This window comes from Hemitrygon akajei, chromosome 14 (assembly GCF_048418815.1).
Source record: "Hemitrygon akajei chromosome 14, sHemAka1.3, whole genome shotgun sequence".
NCBI classification, from domain to species: domain Eukaryota; kingdom Metazoa; phylum Chordata; class Chondrichthyes; order Myliobatiformes; family Dasyatidae; genus Hemitrygon; species Hemitrygon akajei.
In genome coordinates, this window is record NC_133137.1 from 33,267,299 (window position 1) to 33,287,057 (window position 19,759).

At 37.5% G+C, this 19,759-nt stretch overlaps 1 protein-coding gene across 2 annotated transcripts in view; it reads right to left on the reverse strand.

Moving 5' to 3' along the window:
• The window catches only part of smtnb (smoothelin b), a 309,229-nt gene extending 289,470 nt beyond the window's left edge, over nucleotides 1–19,759 (reverse strand). For both annotated transcript variants that reach the window (XM_073065779.1, XM_073065778.1), the window contains exon 1: nucleotides 19,369–19,759. In XM_073065779.1, the coding sequence (XP_072921880.1) occupies nucleotides 19,369–19,419 (51 nt within the window). In that variant the 5' untranslated portion in view covers nucleotides 19,420–19,759. The remainder of the gene's footprint in view (nucleotides 1–19,368) is intronic.

Here is a 19,759-nt window from a genome sequence, read left to right on the forward strand (position 1 = left end):
TATTTGCAAAAGCATGCTTTTTGCTCATGTGGAAATCTTTTATCAACAGTAACATTTCTATGCCTTGCCCTCGAGATTTGATTGTATAATCAGGCTGTCATTTTAACTTTGGAATTCTAAGGCAGTTCTGTACTGCAGGAAATGCAGTTTTTTGTTTGGTCTGAAGCCAAAGAAAGTAATTGTCAGCAACAGATCCAATAGGTCCATTTGAGGAGCAACAAGGAAATCCTCCCTTTCCTGGTCATCATTTATTAGTCAATCAACACCATTATCAGAGACCTACCCATGCACATATCAGATGGTCTTTGTCCAAATTACAAACTTGAATACACTTAAATATTTAATTCACTGTGAAGCATTTTGGAACATCACACAGAATATTCTTTCCTTGAAAGATCAGAGGAACATAGATTTAAGCATGGAGTATCAATAAGTGATTTGAATTGTAATTGCAGTTTTGTTTTATTACTACTAATAATACAAATTACATCAATTATCTGGCTCTAAAGTGCATTAAATCAGGAATGAACACTCAGGAGCTGTGGATTATAACATGTATTTTGCTTTCACATGATTTAACAGAGTTTGGAGATATGTATCTTGTATCACAGAGTGTCAAATTACATATATTATAATAATTGTTATAATACTATATTATATATAGTTATATCTAATAACCTAACTAAAGTGTGCTATTTCCAGTGAAGGCTTCTTCCTGCATTTTCACTTTTGATAGCTGCAAGTGAAGTGATGGGTACATGAACAGGCCCAAATTCTAGGCCCTAGTACCAATCTTGCTATTCCAAATATACAAGTGTGTGAATTCATCTGACTTTAATATTGACAATAATAAAAGCTGCTCACTGTGAAATGGCTGTAAGATTTCACTAGGAAGCTACACTATGGAGAGCTCAATATTGAAGAGGAGGTTCCTGCTGAATCAATACAAGATGCAAAAGATAGGCAAAAGATTTATGTATTGTAGAGCCTTCCAAGTGCTGACAGCTACACCAGTATCCTGCAGGATACCAGAAGATATATTTCAACATTAAGAGGCAAAGAATGCATCTTTAATGTTCAAGAGCAAATCCTGTAATCCAATTTTATTTATTAGCTTCGTTATATAGTTTGCATTTCAACATTTTAAATGATGAATGTCCTTCAGTGGTGTAAATTAAATTAGTATTGAAGTTAATATATTATCTATTTGTAAATAACATCTTCACCAATTCTGTTTTGTTAAATCCAACATTATATAACCAAACCAATTGAAAAAAATCGCCAGGTAGACTTATTAGTTAAATTTAGATTTAATTTTTTAAAATCACAATCATATTCAGCTGACAAATTAAGAATTTGCACTGTGACAAGACCAGAAGAAGATCAAAAGGGTAAAGCACCTGACAGAAAATCCATCAGTATAATATTTTGAACCATATTCATTTGGAATTGGAATTAGCAAGCAGTTTGCATCATATTAGAAAGACTGTAGTCTAAGCAGATTGGGGGTACATGGGAGGGAGATATCGAGGGAAACTTTACAAGCCATTCTAGCTGTGAGATCTAATACTAGGGAAACATATTCCAACTGACAATTCCAACCCTGGCAGTTTATTCAGTCAGATGTCGACAGTCACACAACCTGAATTCAAAATGTACTAACCTTTAAAAAAAAGTTAATGTAAAGCACAGAATTAGAGAATCAGGGCAATCTTTTCTTGAAATTGGAAGAAGCAGTGAGACTTTAAGCCAAGGTATGAATTTATAGCATGGATGAAGAAAAAAAGTTCAGACACTAATGAAGACAACAAAGTCCAACGTAAGTGCCTTATCTTCCATCTAGACAAGCAACAGCCCTTAAGGCTTTACTTTGAGTTCACCAATTTCAGAAAACCAAACTTTCCAGTTCCCAACAGAACTGGATGGCCTGTAATTTCAGCTATATTTTCCTCTCTCCACAATTGCTGCCTCACTTATCAAATATTTTCAACATTGTTTTATTGCACTTTTTTTTGCAGCTACAGTGTTTAATTTTGCACCATGCAATATTGTGTTTTGTTTCTTATATTCCATGAACCAGTGGAGTTGGTCGGTACCATCTGAGGGGAATAATGCTCATAGTGATTTTTGGCAAGGTATACATCTCTAGAGTTAGAAAATATGTGATAGCATTGTACCAGTGGTAGCTTTGTGTGTGTCATCATGCATTTTATAACACTACCCTAAAATAAGCATTTCTGAAAAATGGCCAATATAAAGTACAACATATATATTCAACCTAGTGGTATTTTGTCATCAGTGATCCCTCAACATTGAAATTTGTCACAATGACAGCTTTCAAGCACTTTTCATCAAATGTTGTTATAAAATTCTACATTGAAAACTATGTCATTGGTGGCATTCGCAGTACAGTGCCCAATTTCAGTAGAGTGAATCATTTCATTTTTAGAAAAATATTTGTCTGTTGTTTATTTTGGAGAAGTCAATAAAAACCCTAGAGAATTTATTCAGGAATTCAAATAAGTAATCACTTTTTGTATATATTCCAGATTAACATCAGAACAGCAGAAAATTATAACCCCCCCCCCCCCAAAAGGTAAAAAGCCTCATTTGGAGAGATTTCTGGAGTTTTATCAATGTCATGATACTTTCCATATTGTTGTATCAAATCAAAACAATTTTAAGCTTTTGTCATAGCATATAGAATAACAGTACAATAATTCAAATGTGGGGTTCCACATGACCATAACCTAGGCCCCATTTGGTTGTAAAATGAATATATTTAATCAAAGACTGCTTTCCATACTTTGTTTTCCATACTTTCATAACTTATTAATAATCATAATAATTTTCCAAGTCTTTCACGTCTTCCACATCTTCATCCGAACTCTCTGAGGTGGATGCCTGGTTCTTACAGTCTGCCGGTCGACACATGGCAGTATACCTGAGGCCATTTGCAACCCACACACATCTTGGGAGTGAACATTTTTTTGGACAGTTACAGGCCAGTAGATCCAGGACGGCATCGGGTGCTGGCTGGCCTTCCATCCAGCACCACCATCTGTTCAGCTTCCTCTTCTCTCTCCATCTTCTATCCTCTATCAACAAGGCTTGGCACTTGTGGGTCCTTTTCCAAACATTTTCTCCATAAATCAGCCGGTTAGTTGGCTCGCTGTGCATGTTTTGTTAAGCAGTCCTTGCATGGTGGGAGTTGATGACTTTTGATTTCACCTCTTTTGGCACAGAAAAGGTGATAACTGAGCTCATTGACCTTGGTGGTTGATGCTTTTGGGGCATACAGGAGACATGTAATTGCCTCCAGTTTGTCCATCAGTTCTGGGGAGAGGTCCCATTCCTGACCCAACTCTAAGAATGTGTCCTGAGTTTCCCTGTTGCTGGTCAGAAGTTTTAGGGCACTTGTCTTCCCTTTGCCTGCAAAAGCGCTTACAGTGTCACATCCTGTATATGTGTGCAACCTGATGCTACCACACAGAAAGCTACCACCACTACAATGCTATCACATATTTTCTAGCACTAGGGGTGTACACCTTGCCAAAAATCACTTAAAGAATTATTCCCCCCAGATAGTACCAGTGGCCCAAATGTGGGGTCCTGGCTCACGGACTATTACTCCTTTGTCCTTTTTCATTTCCTTCCATTTACATGTCTTCTAGACAGATCAGCTGCAAATAATCCGCCTGGTGTCATTGTCTTGTGGCCTCCACCCTCGCACAGATATTCCCTTTGTTCTCCCCAACTCTTCCGCTTCACTGCAAATTAAAACATGGTTTTTTTAACCTTTTCATATTCTGATAAGAGCACATTAATATGTCAAATTAGTTTCTCTCTACACAGGTGCTGTACGACCCTTATTTAATCCTGCTTTCCTTGTCTTTATTTCTAACTAGTCACTTTATTTGTCTAGCAGGTGTTGCATTTCCTGTTGCAAAGTTATATTGATATTTAATGAAATACTAGGTCATCGGTCCACGATAGGTTTCCTCTTACTTTCCACCTTTTTTTTTACAGGAGGAAATCTACTTCGTGCCCTAGCTTTGCTTATCAAATAAATATAGAAAAATAAAATGTTATCAAAGCATAAGGCCTGCTGCATTCCACCAGCATTTTGTGCGTGTTGCTTGAATTTCCAGCATCTGCAGATTTCCTCGCGTTTGCGTTTTTAAATTCACTACTGCAAAGCCTCTGCCAGAGATGCCTACACTGAAGAAGTTTAAATCTTCTCTTCGACGGGAGTTCAGTGAAACCCTCTCTCGCTGCTCCCCATCTATAATTTCTTCGGCCCTTCAACTTTTCGATCATATTTTGACCCAGACCCGCTATTACAGCCATATATCCTTCCTTGGAACGTGTCTCCAGCTCTTAGCTTCACCCCACCCCCTCCTGTCTTCTTCTATCATTTTGGATTTCCCCCTCCCCCTCCTACTTTCAAATCTCTTACTATCTTTTCTTTCAGTTAGTCCTGACGAAAGGTCTTGGCCCGAAACGTCGACAGCGCTTCTTCCTATAGATGCTGCCTGGTCTGCTGTGTTCCACCAGCATTTTCTGTGTATTGCATTAATTTTGTTATACAGGTTTGCTTCAATTTTTAGGCACTTGTTATTAAAAGAAACTAAAGGACAAATCAGAGGGTGAAAATGGAGCAACAAGACCTGGTATGGAATTAATATGAACAAAAATTTTGAAAGTATTATATATAATTTACTGTAATTCAGTTTTTTCCCTATATTTATCATGCATTTCATTGTACTGCTGCTGCAAAGTTAACAAATTTCATGACATATGCCAGTGATATCAAACCTGATTCTGATTTCAATTCCTGGGGTGGAAACACATTATATGCAAGTAATTAAAATTATGCATACATACATGACCTTCAAACAAGAGGATCAATCAGTATAACTAATGTCCATTACATCAATTCCAGAATTTCATTTCAGATTTTTAGCATCTACATTTTTTAATAATTTCCTTTACATTAAGTTATGTTCTTTTATTGAAGCTTGCTTACAAATATTTACTTAGGATGAGACACTTAACTATTGAATTGTTTTCAAAGAAAGGCAGAAGATTTAAGCAGGCTAAAGTAGTATTACTTTGTTGTTGGCTCCATATCAGAAATCCATTCTACCCTCAACTTGCTGGACCAATTCCATTTCCTGCTCTTGTGGTGTTTGTGTAAAGTTCATGCATTATCAGATAGATAGATAGATAGATAGATAGACAGATAGATACTTTATTCATCCCCATGGGGAAATTCAACTTTTTTCCAATGTCCCATACACTTGTTGTAGCAAAACTAATTACATACAATACTTAACTCAGTAAAAAATATGATATGCATCTAAATCACTATCTCAAAAAGCATTAATAATAGCTTTTAAAAAGTTCTTAAGTCCTGGCGGTTGAATTGTAAAGCCTAATGGCATTGGGGAGTATTGACCTCTTCATCCTGTCTGAGGAGCATTGCATCGACAGTAACCTGTCGCTGAAACTGCTTCTCTGTCTCTGGATGGTGCTATGTAGAGGATGTTCAGAGTTTTCCATAATTGACCGTAGCCTACTCAGCGCCCTTCGCTCAGCTACCGATGTTAAACTCTCCAGTACTTTGCCCACGACAGAGCCCGCCTTCCTTACCAGCTTATTAAGATGTGAGGCGTCCCTCTTCTTAATGCTTCCTCCCCAGCACGCCACCACAAAGAAGAGGGCGCTCTCCACAACTGACCTATAGAACATCTTCAGCATCTCACTACAGACATTGAATGACGCCAACCTTCTAAGGAAGTACAGTCGACTCTGTGCCTTCCTGCACAAGGCATCTGTGTGGGCAGTCCAGTCTAGCTTCTCGTCTAACTGTACTCCCAGATACTTGTAGGTCTTAACCTGCTCCACACATTCTCCATTAATGATCACTGGCTCCATATGAGGCCTAGATCTCCTAAAGTCCACCACCATCTCCTCATGAGTGGTCAATGTGATTTTTATTAAATCCCTAGTTTCAAATCCCCTCAATTTTTGAGTAACATTGAACTACATTATATTCAAATTAAGGCTGAAATCCTGACTCAATTTTTCTCCTTACTTTTAATACCCCACTTACAATATTTCAGTAAGTTAATCACTTTTATAGAACAATCTATTATTCATTAAGGCCAGGAATAAATGGATTATTAAATACTGAAAACTTAACATGATTTTTCTGAGCAGACTAATTAAATAGCTTTTTTCTGCTGTCCAAAAGTTCAAAGGTTTTCTTTTTGTTCTTTTGGGAAAAGTAATTAAGTGATTGTATTTTTGTTTTCTACACTGGGAATTTACTATAAACAGATTACTTATAATGGAATTGATGACTAAATAAAGAGTTCATGATACGGGACCACTGGAAGGAACAATAAGTCAAGGTTAAATGTTCCTTGAAAGAAAAGCTGGAATGATAATCTGAAAGTGTTTTGTTTCATCCCTAAACATCACCATCAATGTTCCATAACTAACCATACCAACAACCACCATCAAAATTAAACACTGTACTTTCTCATTTGTTTACCTTTCTTCCTTCCAAGTACTAAGTATTAGAGATACTGTAAACTGTAATTAGAATCAAAATTATGGGTAGTGATTTATTCTTAACTACTTAATGGAAGTAATAAAATTACCACCTGGCTTCACTTATCACTTTCCAGCTAGCCTCCTTCCCCCTCCTCCCACCTTTTTGTTCTGGCCACTTTCTACTTCATTCTCAGTCCTGAAGAAGGATCTCAGCCCGAAACATTAACTGTTTATTCATTTCCATAGATGCTGCCTGAACTGCTGAGTCCCTCCAGCATTTTAGGTTTGTTGCATTAGATACTCAATCTCTTTTTTTATTCATTCAAGGCAAGTAGGCTGAGCCAGCATGCATTTGTCTATCCCTTATTGCAATTGAGAAAATGGTAGCTAGCTGCCTTCTTGAACTACTGCAGCCCTGAGGTACTCTACTAGGAGGGAGTTCTATGGTTTTGTCCCAGCAACACTGAAGTAATGAAGGTACATTTTCAATTCAGGATGGCAGACAGCAACTTCCAGGTGGTGCTGTTCAGAGCTTTTGCTGCCACTGACCCTTTAGCTGGTGGAGTTCATGAGCTTGGAAGATGCTATCTAAGGCATCTATCGAGGTGCTGCAGTGCATTCTATAGATTGTGCATGCCGGGAGAGTGTTGTCCCTACTCCAACTTAACCATGACTTTATTCTTTACCAGATTTACTGAACTAATTGATTACTGATCCCATTGTCTTGATTTCTATTGGAATTTCATGAGAAATGGAAAAGTCCTGCTCTCAGGTTAGTCTTTTGGATAATTTTGATCTCCTCACTTCATTTCTTTCAAAATCAAGGCCAACAACAAGTTCTTTTTCAGAGAAGATAAATTGATACTATAGGTGACATTTGATTCTACAGAAGGTGAGGTTAAAAGGCATCCAATTTGTGCAATAATTTATGCCAAATACACGTTTGTACATTCTTGAATTCATTTGGTCAGTAACAAGAATGTACAAGACTAAAACAATTATTAAAACATTATTTTACATAGAATGTAGTAGATAGATATTTAAGATCAAAAGTAAACCGAAACCATATTTTAAGAAAATAAAGACACATTAGCTTAACCTTGATCAGTGAGAAGTGATGGAAGAGTTAATCAACAGTGCTTGGTTAGCAACAACTTCTCACAGAAGTTCAGTTTGGATTTGCCAAATGGGAAATTAGTCAGTTGGGGAATCCTAACTGTAGACAGGCAATTCTATAACATTGCCATGAAATTACCATTTTGGAGGTAAAACATTCTATAATCTCATTTAATAAGTTTGTATGACTAATTTCAGATTAAGCTTTTTCAAATAAATATTTCCACCATTTAACTGAAACTTTCAGGTAATGTTATATCTAACTTCATGTGGGAACATTTTACTCTGAACATTAAAAACAATGTGATATTCCAGATTTGGCCTTAAGCACCAAGCTAACTTTAATATATACTGTAAATATTATGAATTTGCATTTTTTTAAAAAATGTTCTATTCAACACTCAGTTTAATTTTGTGGGTCTCCTTTGTTTTTAAAAAAAATATTGTCTTGCAAACACTTTTCTTCTGAAGCGTACATGTTCTTCTGATCCCTTTTATGTGCTATGAAAAACCACATCTGACAGTCCTGAAGAAAATGTAACATCAGTAACATTTTCAGTGTTTCTTTAAATCCACAACTTCTTGGCAGTACAGATGCACGATGACTGTTTTAGCTTAAATTAGATCTGTTTTTCAAAACCATTTATCCATATAAGGCCATTGATTGCATGCTAGCAGCTCAGCACTTCATAGAGAGAGGTGAAAAGCCAATGTTTGCTTATTCTCTTTGGGCTGCAGGAATGAGAGTTTTTTCAGGAAAGACAAATTCAATCATTACAAGTACAATTTATTCCAATGAGAGCTGGTAACAATATAGTTTTTTTTTCTAATCACATTGTTCTGATTATTTTCAATAAAGCTCAATCTTTCTGTAGTTATACTTGCTGAAATTTGATGTTGAGCTCTGCTCAAAGGAATAGACGGAACAAAGATTAATGAAATAAAAAAATAAAAACAAAGTGTCAGAAATTTTCAACAAATCAGGCAACATTATGGAAAGAGAAACAGTTATATCTCCCAAATTCTTTGTTAGAAACTGGATTCTCAACTCCAAGTCCATTCTTCTTTCCCCACTGACCACACCCTGTCTAATGGCACATTCCCATGCAACTGCAGGAGAAGTAAAACCTGTCCTCTCACCTCTCCCCTTCCCACCATTCAAGGATGGAGTATTTCCTGGTAAAGGGACAGTTCTCTTGAACTTATTTCAATCTACTATAATGAATTTAGCATTTAAATGTGGTCACCTCTACACTAAATGAATCAAACATTGAGCAACAGTATTCAGTGTATTGGGGGTCTGAGCTCCCTACTGCCTGCTACTTTAAATCACAATCCCACTCTGTCATATCTGCCTGTGACTTTCTGCACTGTTACAATAAGACCCAATGCAATCTTGGCAAACATCACACCTGCCTGGGCATATTGTAGTCTTCCAGACTCATTGTCAAATTCTTCAACTTTAGACAACTCACTTTCTTTATACTATCTGTATCAAAACTTGCCATTTTTGTCAGTCATCCATCTGTGATTTTTGCTCATTTGTTTTACTTTTAGTATAGTCTGACTGTTGGACAGGTCCACAGACCTGCTAAAAGCAACACAAACACAGATAAAACAGTATAATGCGCTTTTAACTCATTTCAATTCATTTGGTCTCATGCTATTGAAGATATTACTTTTGCTCTCCTTTTCCCTTCTCCAACTTTCCTACGACTAAAAAAAAATGTGTTTTCTCTTTCCCAGTTCTGAAGAAGGGGCTCAGATCTGAAACATTAATTTGTTTTTTTTCTTTCCACAGCCTGACAAGTTCAAGTTCAAATTTAACTATCATTCAACCATACAGCAATACTCATGAATACAACCAAATGAAACAGCGCTACTCCAGTACCAAAATGCAAAGCACAGTACCAGCAGACATGTACAGCACAAGGCACATATAAGATAGCTAGCACATACAAGAAATCAGTAAAATGCAGTCACAAACATAAAAAGTATAGTCAAAGTCCCCAAGTTGATAAATGCTGCAGCAGACTGCAATTGAACACATTTCAGCTCGTCTTCTGCTGAGTGAACACTGGGGTGCATCACCAATTGAACTGGAGCACCTGCCTCCAACACCTCCCCTGGGCGGCTGCAAACAGGCGACACCGCAGCTTGAGGTCTAGTCCTCACTGCGACTGAGGCCACACAGCTCCCCTGCAGTTCACCAATAAACCGATGAATTGGATTTGCAACATTCCACATCAGCAGTGTCCAACAGAGTCTTGCACAAGAAAAGTGACTGAGATGATCATTTACTGTTAGACTGTACACCTCCTTTGTACAACCACTCTGACACCTCTGTCGCAGGGAGCATCATGGTCCACACTAAGTCTAGCTCCTTCAGTTTCGCTGCCAACAGGCAACTCAGTGATAGGATAGATCTGCAGAACTTTTAAGTTCTTAGTGTCCACTAGGGTCTTGCGAACGTAAAAAATGTTTAAGGACAGTAACACTTTTGGTTGATTCCATAAAACCCAAAGTGTCTGAGTGCACTGCCATCTTACCTTCAATAATTACCTACTGAGATATGGTTATGGAAATTCATCTTAAATTAAAATGTTCACTTTTATTCCAGATTACCAGCACCTATAGTTTCTATTTTTATTAATTTTAGATGAAAAGTAGCATAGGCATAAATGTTATTGCATGCATCCTATTTAGTACAGTCTATGTTACCACCCTCTCACTTACTCACAAGGAAATGTGAGTTGATGGTTCCTCATTGTTTCATCCATGCTTTGCTATCTGTTTCTGATAGTCCACATTTTTTAATGAATCACCTTCCTTTCAAAGCTCTAGGTATGAGCTTGCCACTTCCTTCTACAATTGGCCTTTGCTACAAGAGAGTAGAAGTTTCAAAATAAGTATTTCCCAGTTCTAAACTCCAAACATCTGAGAATAAAGACCAGCTGTTACTTGCCCTCCTAATCACTGGCTCCACCTGTCTGCTGTTTTTGTAAATTGTCCACAAGAACACCTAAGATCCTCTGAATTTTGCTCATCTTCAATCTTTCTCCATTTACATAATAATCAGCCTTTAATATGCAAACATGTGGACTTCAGTAGGAGGAACATAAATTCCATTTGCCAAGCATTTGCCTATTCATTCTATCCATCTATTTCCAGTTGCAGAATCCAAATATCTTCATCAGAACATGCTCTGCCACTGTTACAATATAATCAGCAAATGTGGAAACCTTACACACTGCTCCCTTTATCAGATTGTTAATGTACATTGTTAGTAATTGATAGCTAAAAGCTGACCCTTGGAGTACTTCACTGGTTACATTTTGCCAATCTGAAGAAAACAAGTTTATTACAGCTCACTCTTCTATACGAAAACCAGTCTTTAATCATTGCTAAGTATACTTTCCTCATAACGATGAGCTTTATCTTGTGCATCAACCTTTTGATGCATCCTCTAAAATGTCTTCTAAAAAAAAGAAATACATTACATCGTAGATTTCCCTTGTTATTTCAACTCTGCTTGTTACATCCTTGAAGAACAGTAAATTTGTCATACGTGATTCATGTCATACTTGGTTTGATTATTAAGCTTTTCTAGATGACTCCATATTTCATCCTTGATTAAAGACTCCAGCAACAAGCAGATGTTAAGTTAATGGGCTTATAGTTAACCAGCTTTTGTTTTCCTCTCTCCTTGGAGAAATATTTTCAGCTTCCCAATTGACTTGTACTTTCTGGGAACTAAAATAGTGTAGGAAAGTGGAATTCTGATAGAAAATCAGACAGGAACCTTACGGACGGTGCAGCATGATCATTGTTGCATGTACTTGTGCTTTTTTGACATCAATCAGATGTCAATTCTAGAGATCCCTCTGAATAGCAATGACAATGAAAAATTGACAAGGAAGTAGGGCTACTAATAATGAATAATTTAAACATTTAGTACTTAAAGCTTTAGAATGAAAGTTCTTTATTTTGAAAAGTTTAATAAAGAAGAAAGAAAATAAGGATTTCTAGACCCTGACGTTCTTGGCAAACTACTGCAATCTATCACTAAGATGTCATAACAAAACACTTAAAATGCCTAATCATACTAACATGTAATTTTTGAAAGCAAAATCATGTTTGGCATAGGAAAGAGCTTTTTTTGAGTATGCTGTTCACAGGGTAGATGAGAGGAACCAGTGGATTTTCAAAAAAACATTTGATAAGGATCACACAACAAAGTCACTGCATAAAAAGAATGATCTAAGATTGTGCCAATGGTAGAAAAGCAAAAGCAGAAATTTTCTAATAATAGCAAGAAACAAGTAAGTGAGCAGTGTATAATTTCATAAGGCTTAAAATGCACATGAACCGCAAACTATTTGGATGAGGTATACACATGCACTATTACAGTTTTCATTTGCACTAACTCAGATGACGCAATCCCTGCTGCGTGCAATAAAAGTGGCAATTAACTGGAGTGCCTTGTCAGGCAATAGCAATCTGCAACAAGGGAATCCAAACACCCACCCTTGACTTCAATAGTATCAGCATAACCAACTCTCCCATCATCAATGAAGTCATCACTGACATAAATTTGATTGGTTCAATCATATGCAAATCACTGCCTGGATAATCTGCAGGAAGTGACATAGTTCCTGATGCTATCTACAAGGCACAAGTCAGGAGAATGATAGAATACTCTTCATTTGCAATGGAAAAGGGCAATAACCCTCAAGAAAGTTGACATCATTAAGGACAAAGCCGCTCACTTGATTGGCACACCAGTAACCATCCCAAATATTCATTCACTCCACAACCAGCACACAGTCACTGTCACTCTGTGCTATTTTCCAAAATGCCCTGCTGTTACTCTTCCAGACTACTTAGACAACGCACCCAAACCAGAAACTTCTACGATCAAGTACTTGGACAGTACGGTAGTTATGTAACAACACCACGAACTGAAGAAGAATCAAACAGAGCTATGGTAACCATGTGCAGTCATGGTCTACATACCCAAGAATAGACTTGCAAGGTTTGGAACTGATCTCTGGGATAAAGTTATCCTACAAAAACTGATTAACTTTAACCTATAATGAAGTGATCTCATTGAGGCATCCACAATTCTAAGAACTGACAAGGACGATATAAGGATGACTTCTCTATCAGGAGAATCTAGAATGATCATTTATGATTATATGATTAGGACTTCTTCATGAAAAGTACAAATTTTTGGCATTTTATTGCTTAGTGCTTTGAATACTTAGCTACTGACTATTTTCAAGTCTCTGATTAATAAATTTTTGGACAGTGATGAAAAATGAGGATATGGAGAAAGTCATGCAAGAAAGTGAATGAGACACAGGCTCAGAACCAAGTCACTGGATATCAGAGAAAAGTTGAGTTACATACATAAACTGCTGCTGCTTGTGATTCTCATTTACCAAAAGGAATTACAACCTACATATATAAAATTATTAGTTTATTTTAAGGATAGAATGTTGGTTAGAGTGCTTTCAAGTTAGTGGTTACCTCAAAAACCTGGTTATATCATGCAAAATTAAACTTTTTTTCTTTTAAAATAAGGAATTTTACAGCAGGACTGATTCATGGATACCCTAACTTCGAAAGAAAAATGCTTATCAATGACAGGGACATGTAGGTTTAAGTTTTCACTCCAAACATTTGTCATTTCATTGCATCATGATGGTAAATACTCAGAGCTTTGCCATCATTATAATTTCAAAATAACTGGGCATCATGGTAGCGTAGCTCAGGGTGTAGGAGTTCAATTCTGGCATCCCCTGTAAGGAGTATCTGTACATCCTCCCATTGGAATATGTAAGTTTTGCCTGAGTGCTCCAGTTTCGTCCACAGTCCAAAGATGTACCGGGTAGGTTACCTGGTCATTGTCATTCGTCCCATGGTTAGGTTATGGTCAAAATCGGGGTTGCTGTGTCGACATGCCTCAAAGGGCCTATTCTGCACTCTATCTCTAAATAAATGAAATCAGTCTGATGTTATCTCAGAAAGTCATGCAAGCGTGACTGCCTGGATATTCTAATTGATGAGTAGCTTCAAGGGAGCAGAAGGCAAATTTCATGGTCAAGATGAGCTTGGAGGACATAAGGAAGAAAATAAGAAAAAGAGAAATTGAAGATTCAAGGCATAAGTGAAAACCCTAAACAATAATTGCTGGACTGAAAGAGGAAAATCCAGATTGATGACTGAAACGTTGGCCTCCTGCAGAAGCTGGAGGAAAGAATGGAGGGCGAGTAGGGGGTGATTCAAATAAATTGTGAATAGTACAACAAAGAAACCATTTCCCAATATTGTTCTAAAGCAAAAGGTTTGCAGACAAGTAGTTCAGTGAAATCTGGCAATGGGACAAAATTACCTCTGTTTTTGTCACACCATTTTCAGTTAGCACAGCATCTTGGATCTGATTTTCCAGACAATATTAGCATAAATGATAAGCCCAAGAAGGTCTGCATACACTGGAAATCCAAAGAAACACAAAAAATTCCTGAAGAATAAACAGTCAACGTTTTGGGCCAAGACCCTTCTTCAGGACTGAGAAGGAAGGGGGAAGATGCCAGAATACATAAATGATCTTGAATCCTACAAGGGCTTGCATTGCAAATCAGCAATATTAGATTTCAAACAATCATGTTAAAACTTGCAAACTACACTTCATTTTAAATCAAACGCACATTCCTGCAGACTAAAAGGTGTTTTATGTTTGTACCTCTGAAGTCTCACTTATATTTGCAGCTGTTCCATTTAAAATCTTTTCCATGACTTTGGTAGATTGCCTTTAAGGAGCCCCATTTATACTGAGGTACATAGCAGGGTATCTGGCAAACTAAACCCCAACCACAATTCACTTGTACATTAAAAAGATATTGCATATGCATGACAGAATACATAATTGACAACATGTTCTAACATTTAAACTGTAACAAATTGCTTGCTCAGAGAAATACAAACTGTACTTTTAAATTCAAACCACTTCCTTTAATAGCTTTTCCCTAAAGGAATAAAGCTATGCAAGGTAATAGTTCTATCACCTGATATTAACTCTCTGATATCTCCCTCTCAAATGACAGTTCTTTAACAAAGTGGTCACTGAAAATTTTGATCTTTTCCATGTGCTGCCACCACGGCCCCTCCACCACCTCCAAGGTCCACAGCATGCACTTTCTGTTTGGTCATTTGATAATAGCATTGTGGTTGGCACAATGCTTTACAGTATGTATGACCCAGGTTCAATTCTCGCCACTGCCTGTAAGGAGTTTGTATGTTTTCCCCGTGACCATACCAGTTTCCTTCCGCTGTCCAAAGACATGCCAGTTGGTAGGCCATTGTAAACTGTCCCATGATTAGGTTCACATTAAATCATAAGATTACTAGGCAGCATGGCCTGAAGGGCTGGAAGGGCCTAAAAGGGCACTGTATCTCTATAAATAAATAAAATAATTGAAGGGCAGATCACTTTGCCTGTTTCCTACACTCTGGAGTCAAGGCATCACCATTCGCTTGCCTTGAAAGAGCAAAATAGTGGTCAATCCTAAAGAATTATGTAAAATTCCTTAAATCTCCAGGCAATTGTTCTAAAAAGGTATATCTACAGTTCTGGATACAAAATATTAAATCTAAAATGTGATTCTAATCATTACTTACTACCCCTTCCAGAAATACTAATAACCTTAAATGTAACTGGTAACCATGCCAATTTTGAAATTTAGGAAATAGTCATATCTCACGTGTTTCCTTTTCAGAGTTATTTTAAATGTTTGTAATATTATATGGTAGATCACTAACAATTCCAAATTTACAGACCCACAGACTGACTTCATTACATTTAAAGTATTGAGCCAATTCTGAGTATTTCTTTCAATGAAATATTACTAAACATTCCAATTTATTACTTATGACATAGTTTAAATAAGAATTATAGTCATGCAAACTAACGAGTGTCCCTAAAGCTCACAGAACAAATCAATCATCAGGAAATTCTTCATCAATGAACACAAGTTAAAGAAGTCCTGATGTCAGTCCTGACGAAGGGTCTCGGCCCGAAACGTTGACAGCGCTTCTCCCTATAGATGCTGCCTGGCCTGCTGTGTTCCACCAGCATTTTGTGTGTGTTGTTGTTTGAATTTCCAGCATCTGCAGATTTCCTCGTGTTTACAAGTTAAAGAAAATCTGTTTCTTACTTTTTACCCCTCTTTCAAGACACAAAAGTCTCTAATTGTAATGCTCTAATAACATTTCACATTTTACCAAGTTAGGAGATGCTAGAGCAGATTATCCAAGGTGGGTTTTAAAGTTTTCTTTAAAATAAAAGATAAAAATATGGACAAGTTTATGGAGAAAAATTCCAGAGCTTATGACTTGGATCTAAAGTTAACAAAAATGAAGGAGGAGGTCTAACCAGAATTGGACATAAATCTGAACATTTTCAAAGGTTGCAAGAGGGAAGAAGAGATTTGAAAACAATATTTTACGATAGTCATGGAAGCAGCAGTAGTTATCAACACAAGATAAGCAGCCAAATTGTACAGCAACATTTAAAAGTAAATATTGTAGATTTAGTGACAGTGAAATAGATCGTGATTCTTGAGCAAAAATAGTATTAGGACTGGACATACTAATATCCAAATTAGATAAATTGATAAATATCCATTTCTAGGCGCACTTCAGTTGGTAATCCTTAGTAAAGACATTGTATACCTCTGGAAAATCCAACCAAAACTCACTGGAAGATAAATGAACCAGCATCAGCATCCAGTATCCCCAGCATTGAGACCCAAAATTATTCACAGTTGGCTACAACAGCACACTTACCAAACTAAAACTTCCTATTCTGCATTCTAATATGGGAGAAGATTAACAATTTGGAATAGTAGATCATCTAAAGATGTACTTAAAATTTCCTTGAAAAAAATGCAACAACCCTACTCCTAGCAATCCATGATCCATGACTGTTCAAAGTGGAGACAAACCATTTGGGATGGTATTGAAAATCTAGACCATACCCTGGGAACACAGAAGTACTGCGTAATGGTTGAAGGAATGCATCATTTCACAAACTACCCAGTCCATCAACCACTTCCTGCCCCATGGGCAAGTCTGCGGTTTCTACATTTATGTTATTTGCCACTTCAGAATACATATAACTGGGAAGAAGTCAAGTAATCCACTACACCATGAGGCTGTTCAAGTAGCATTTCTAAGCATTAAACTGTAAGATCATTCAGAACAAAGTTATACTCAAAACTACATATAAATCATTTTCTAAGAGCAAATAGACAGATCAACTACATAGGGGTTGTACACAGCCTGGGGTTCACAGACTCCTTGGTGAATTGCAAGGCTTCATGGCATAAAAAGGTTGAGACCTCCTGATGCAGTGGAGACAAGGTTATAAAACCTACTTAATAAATAAAGCATTGTTTATTAAACATAGAAATGATTATATAACGGCATGTGATTATAAGACTGATATATAACAATGGCACTTGCATTTCAAGGAAATAAATTTTCCAGTTTCATCAGTTGACATAGCAGTAACATTTTTTCATTTTAAAAACAAAATTTTAAGATTTGAACAAATTAATGCCTGTAATAATCGAGATTTCTTTACTCAAAGGCAAAATAATTTCTGCTGAGAAGCTATACAACTGCAGTGACAACAAACTACTGACCCTAGTTCTTTTTAAACTATTGTTCCACATTCATCAAGTTCTTGTGAGCATTTAATTGTACGATGATGGATAACGTCTCCCCAATCAAACCAGTGCCTGCTTAAAGAAAACGAGGGCTGGTTGAACACAAGTACCAAGTGCAGCTCATGTCTAAAACAGAAGGTTCTGAAATCAAGTTTCATTCCAGAAACCTGAGCGCAGGAATTTTTTTTGTGACATTCCCATGCAGAAATACAATAAGGGAATATTTCAGAGAAGTATCATTTTCCGTTAAACTGAGACAGCAATGGTTCTTTCGGGTGTACATAAAGGATACCTAAACACTATTTTGTGCAGCAGGAGACTGATTTATCACGGACGAATAAAAGTTGACCCCCAAAAAATCAGGATTTATAAATAAAAGTTCCAAGGTAGGGTTTAGAACTTTCTTAAAATAAAAGATAGAAATATGGGCAAGTTTATGGAGAAAAATTCCAGAGCTTATGACTTCGATCTTTGGCAGACAAAGCTAAAGCTAACAAAAATGAAGGGGGAAATCTACCCAGAACTGGAGAAGGACATAAATCTGAAGATTTTCGAAGGTTACAAGAGGGGAAGAAAAGGGCGAGAGATTCGTTTATCGTGGTCATTTAAGCAGCCAGCGCCGTGCAAATTAGCAGAGTTTCGCCGCATGGAATAATGACGGCATATACGTTATGAAAAAAATATATACCCTTGGCTTCATAATACTTAGATGTCAAGAAATCGTCAAAGTGTCCATCCATGCAGATTTAGGTATTCCACATTTCTAATGATCACATTAGTTCCAAGACATCTTCACCTGAAATGGTAGCCTCTATTCATTTTGTAGGTGACAGGAACCACCCCACATGCTCAGAGGAAAGTGAATCTCAGGGTTGTATATGGTGATATATGTACTTTGATAATAAAATTTATTTTGAACTTTAATTGCGTTCTTAACAATCGCGTTCAGTTGCTTCTCATTGCCAAAACACCTGCTCCCGTTAGAACGTTAGATGTTATATACACATGAATGTACAGACGCAGTTAGTTTTTCCTACTATTCAATAAAATTAGACACCCTTCATGAAATCCAACGACAAAGGAAATGAGTAGCAAGCTCTGGAGAACTTCAATTCAGTTTTAAGCTCATCCATTTGCTAACCGATTTCTCATTAATAACGGCATTTTTTTGCAATAAGAATCAATTTTTAACGTGAAAGCCGTTAAATTAGCACGAGCGCGAACACCAGGGTACTAAAAGGTGTATCTGGGTGATCTCACCACTGTTTTAAGGGGGGAAAAAAAAGAACTATCTAATTGGTCTAACAGCCAAACTTGACGCTGAAGTCCAGAAACTGTCATCTGCTGCGGAAGGACACAATAAACTAGCGTCAGCATTTTATTTGAACGTTTAAGCAGAACTGAGAGTTTAAGAATAAACGTAAACTGCATTTAGAGATTCCTTGCACACAAAAATTTAAGCAAAGGATCAAATATATAAAACGATTTTGCAGTATCTGCTTCATTCTGCGGTAAGACCGATTTAGAGACCAAAGATAGCAAAAGCATTGTTAAGTTACTGCGATGTAACAATTGAAGTGTCATTATGGATCTGCTTTGCGAATCGTGACACGTCGCATGCCAGATAGGAGGCTGTCCTAACTTGCACCTAGCCACACTAAGAAATCAAACATGCCAATTCTACTTCCATCTACTTAAAGAATGGACGTGTAGCTTGGTGCAGAACGGATCGATCGCATTGTAGCGTGTGGCACGGCCGCCAGCAACATATTCCATAGCCCGGTACACTCAATGTTTCACAGCTAAAACTAATCGTGGATCTTGGGATAACCCCCGCCCCGGAGCACTAAACAAGGCCAGAGCAGAACCACGGAACCGCAAGCACCGAGTGCGGGGAACATCTCAGAGCAAATCAAACACACACACACACCCTCGCTCTCCCTTGTTCTCTCACCAGTTTCCTGAGGGCCGGTTCGTCCAAAGAGGAATAGCGGTCCGCGGACATCGTGAGGCCAGGCTCTGCCCTTCAAACTCCAGAGGGTCAGAAGTTCACTTCACTGCTCAACGACCAGCGCGATGGTGCTAAGTCCTGCTCGGTTCGCCCTTCCAGCCCCGTCACTCGATGACCCCCGGTGTCCGATGTTTGACAGTTTGATCGTTGCAGGTGTCCGCTTTGAACTGGGCAAAAACACCCTCTCAGAACAAAATAAATCGTGCTGTAACCTGGATCGCAGGTAACTCGGGCGTCCTTGTCACGGTTTGTCTCGCCCCGAGCGTTTTTGCCCTCAGTTTTGTATATGTTCTTTCCCAACAATACCAGAAGTTCACAATCCCGAAATCATCCC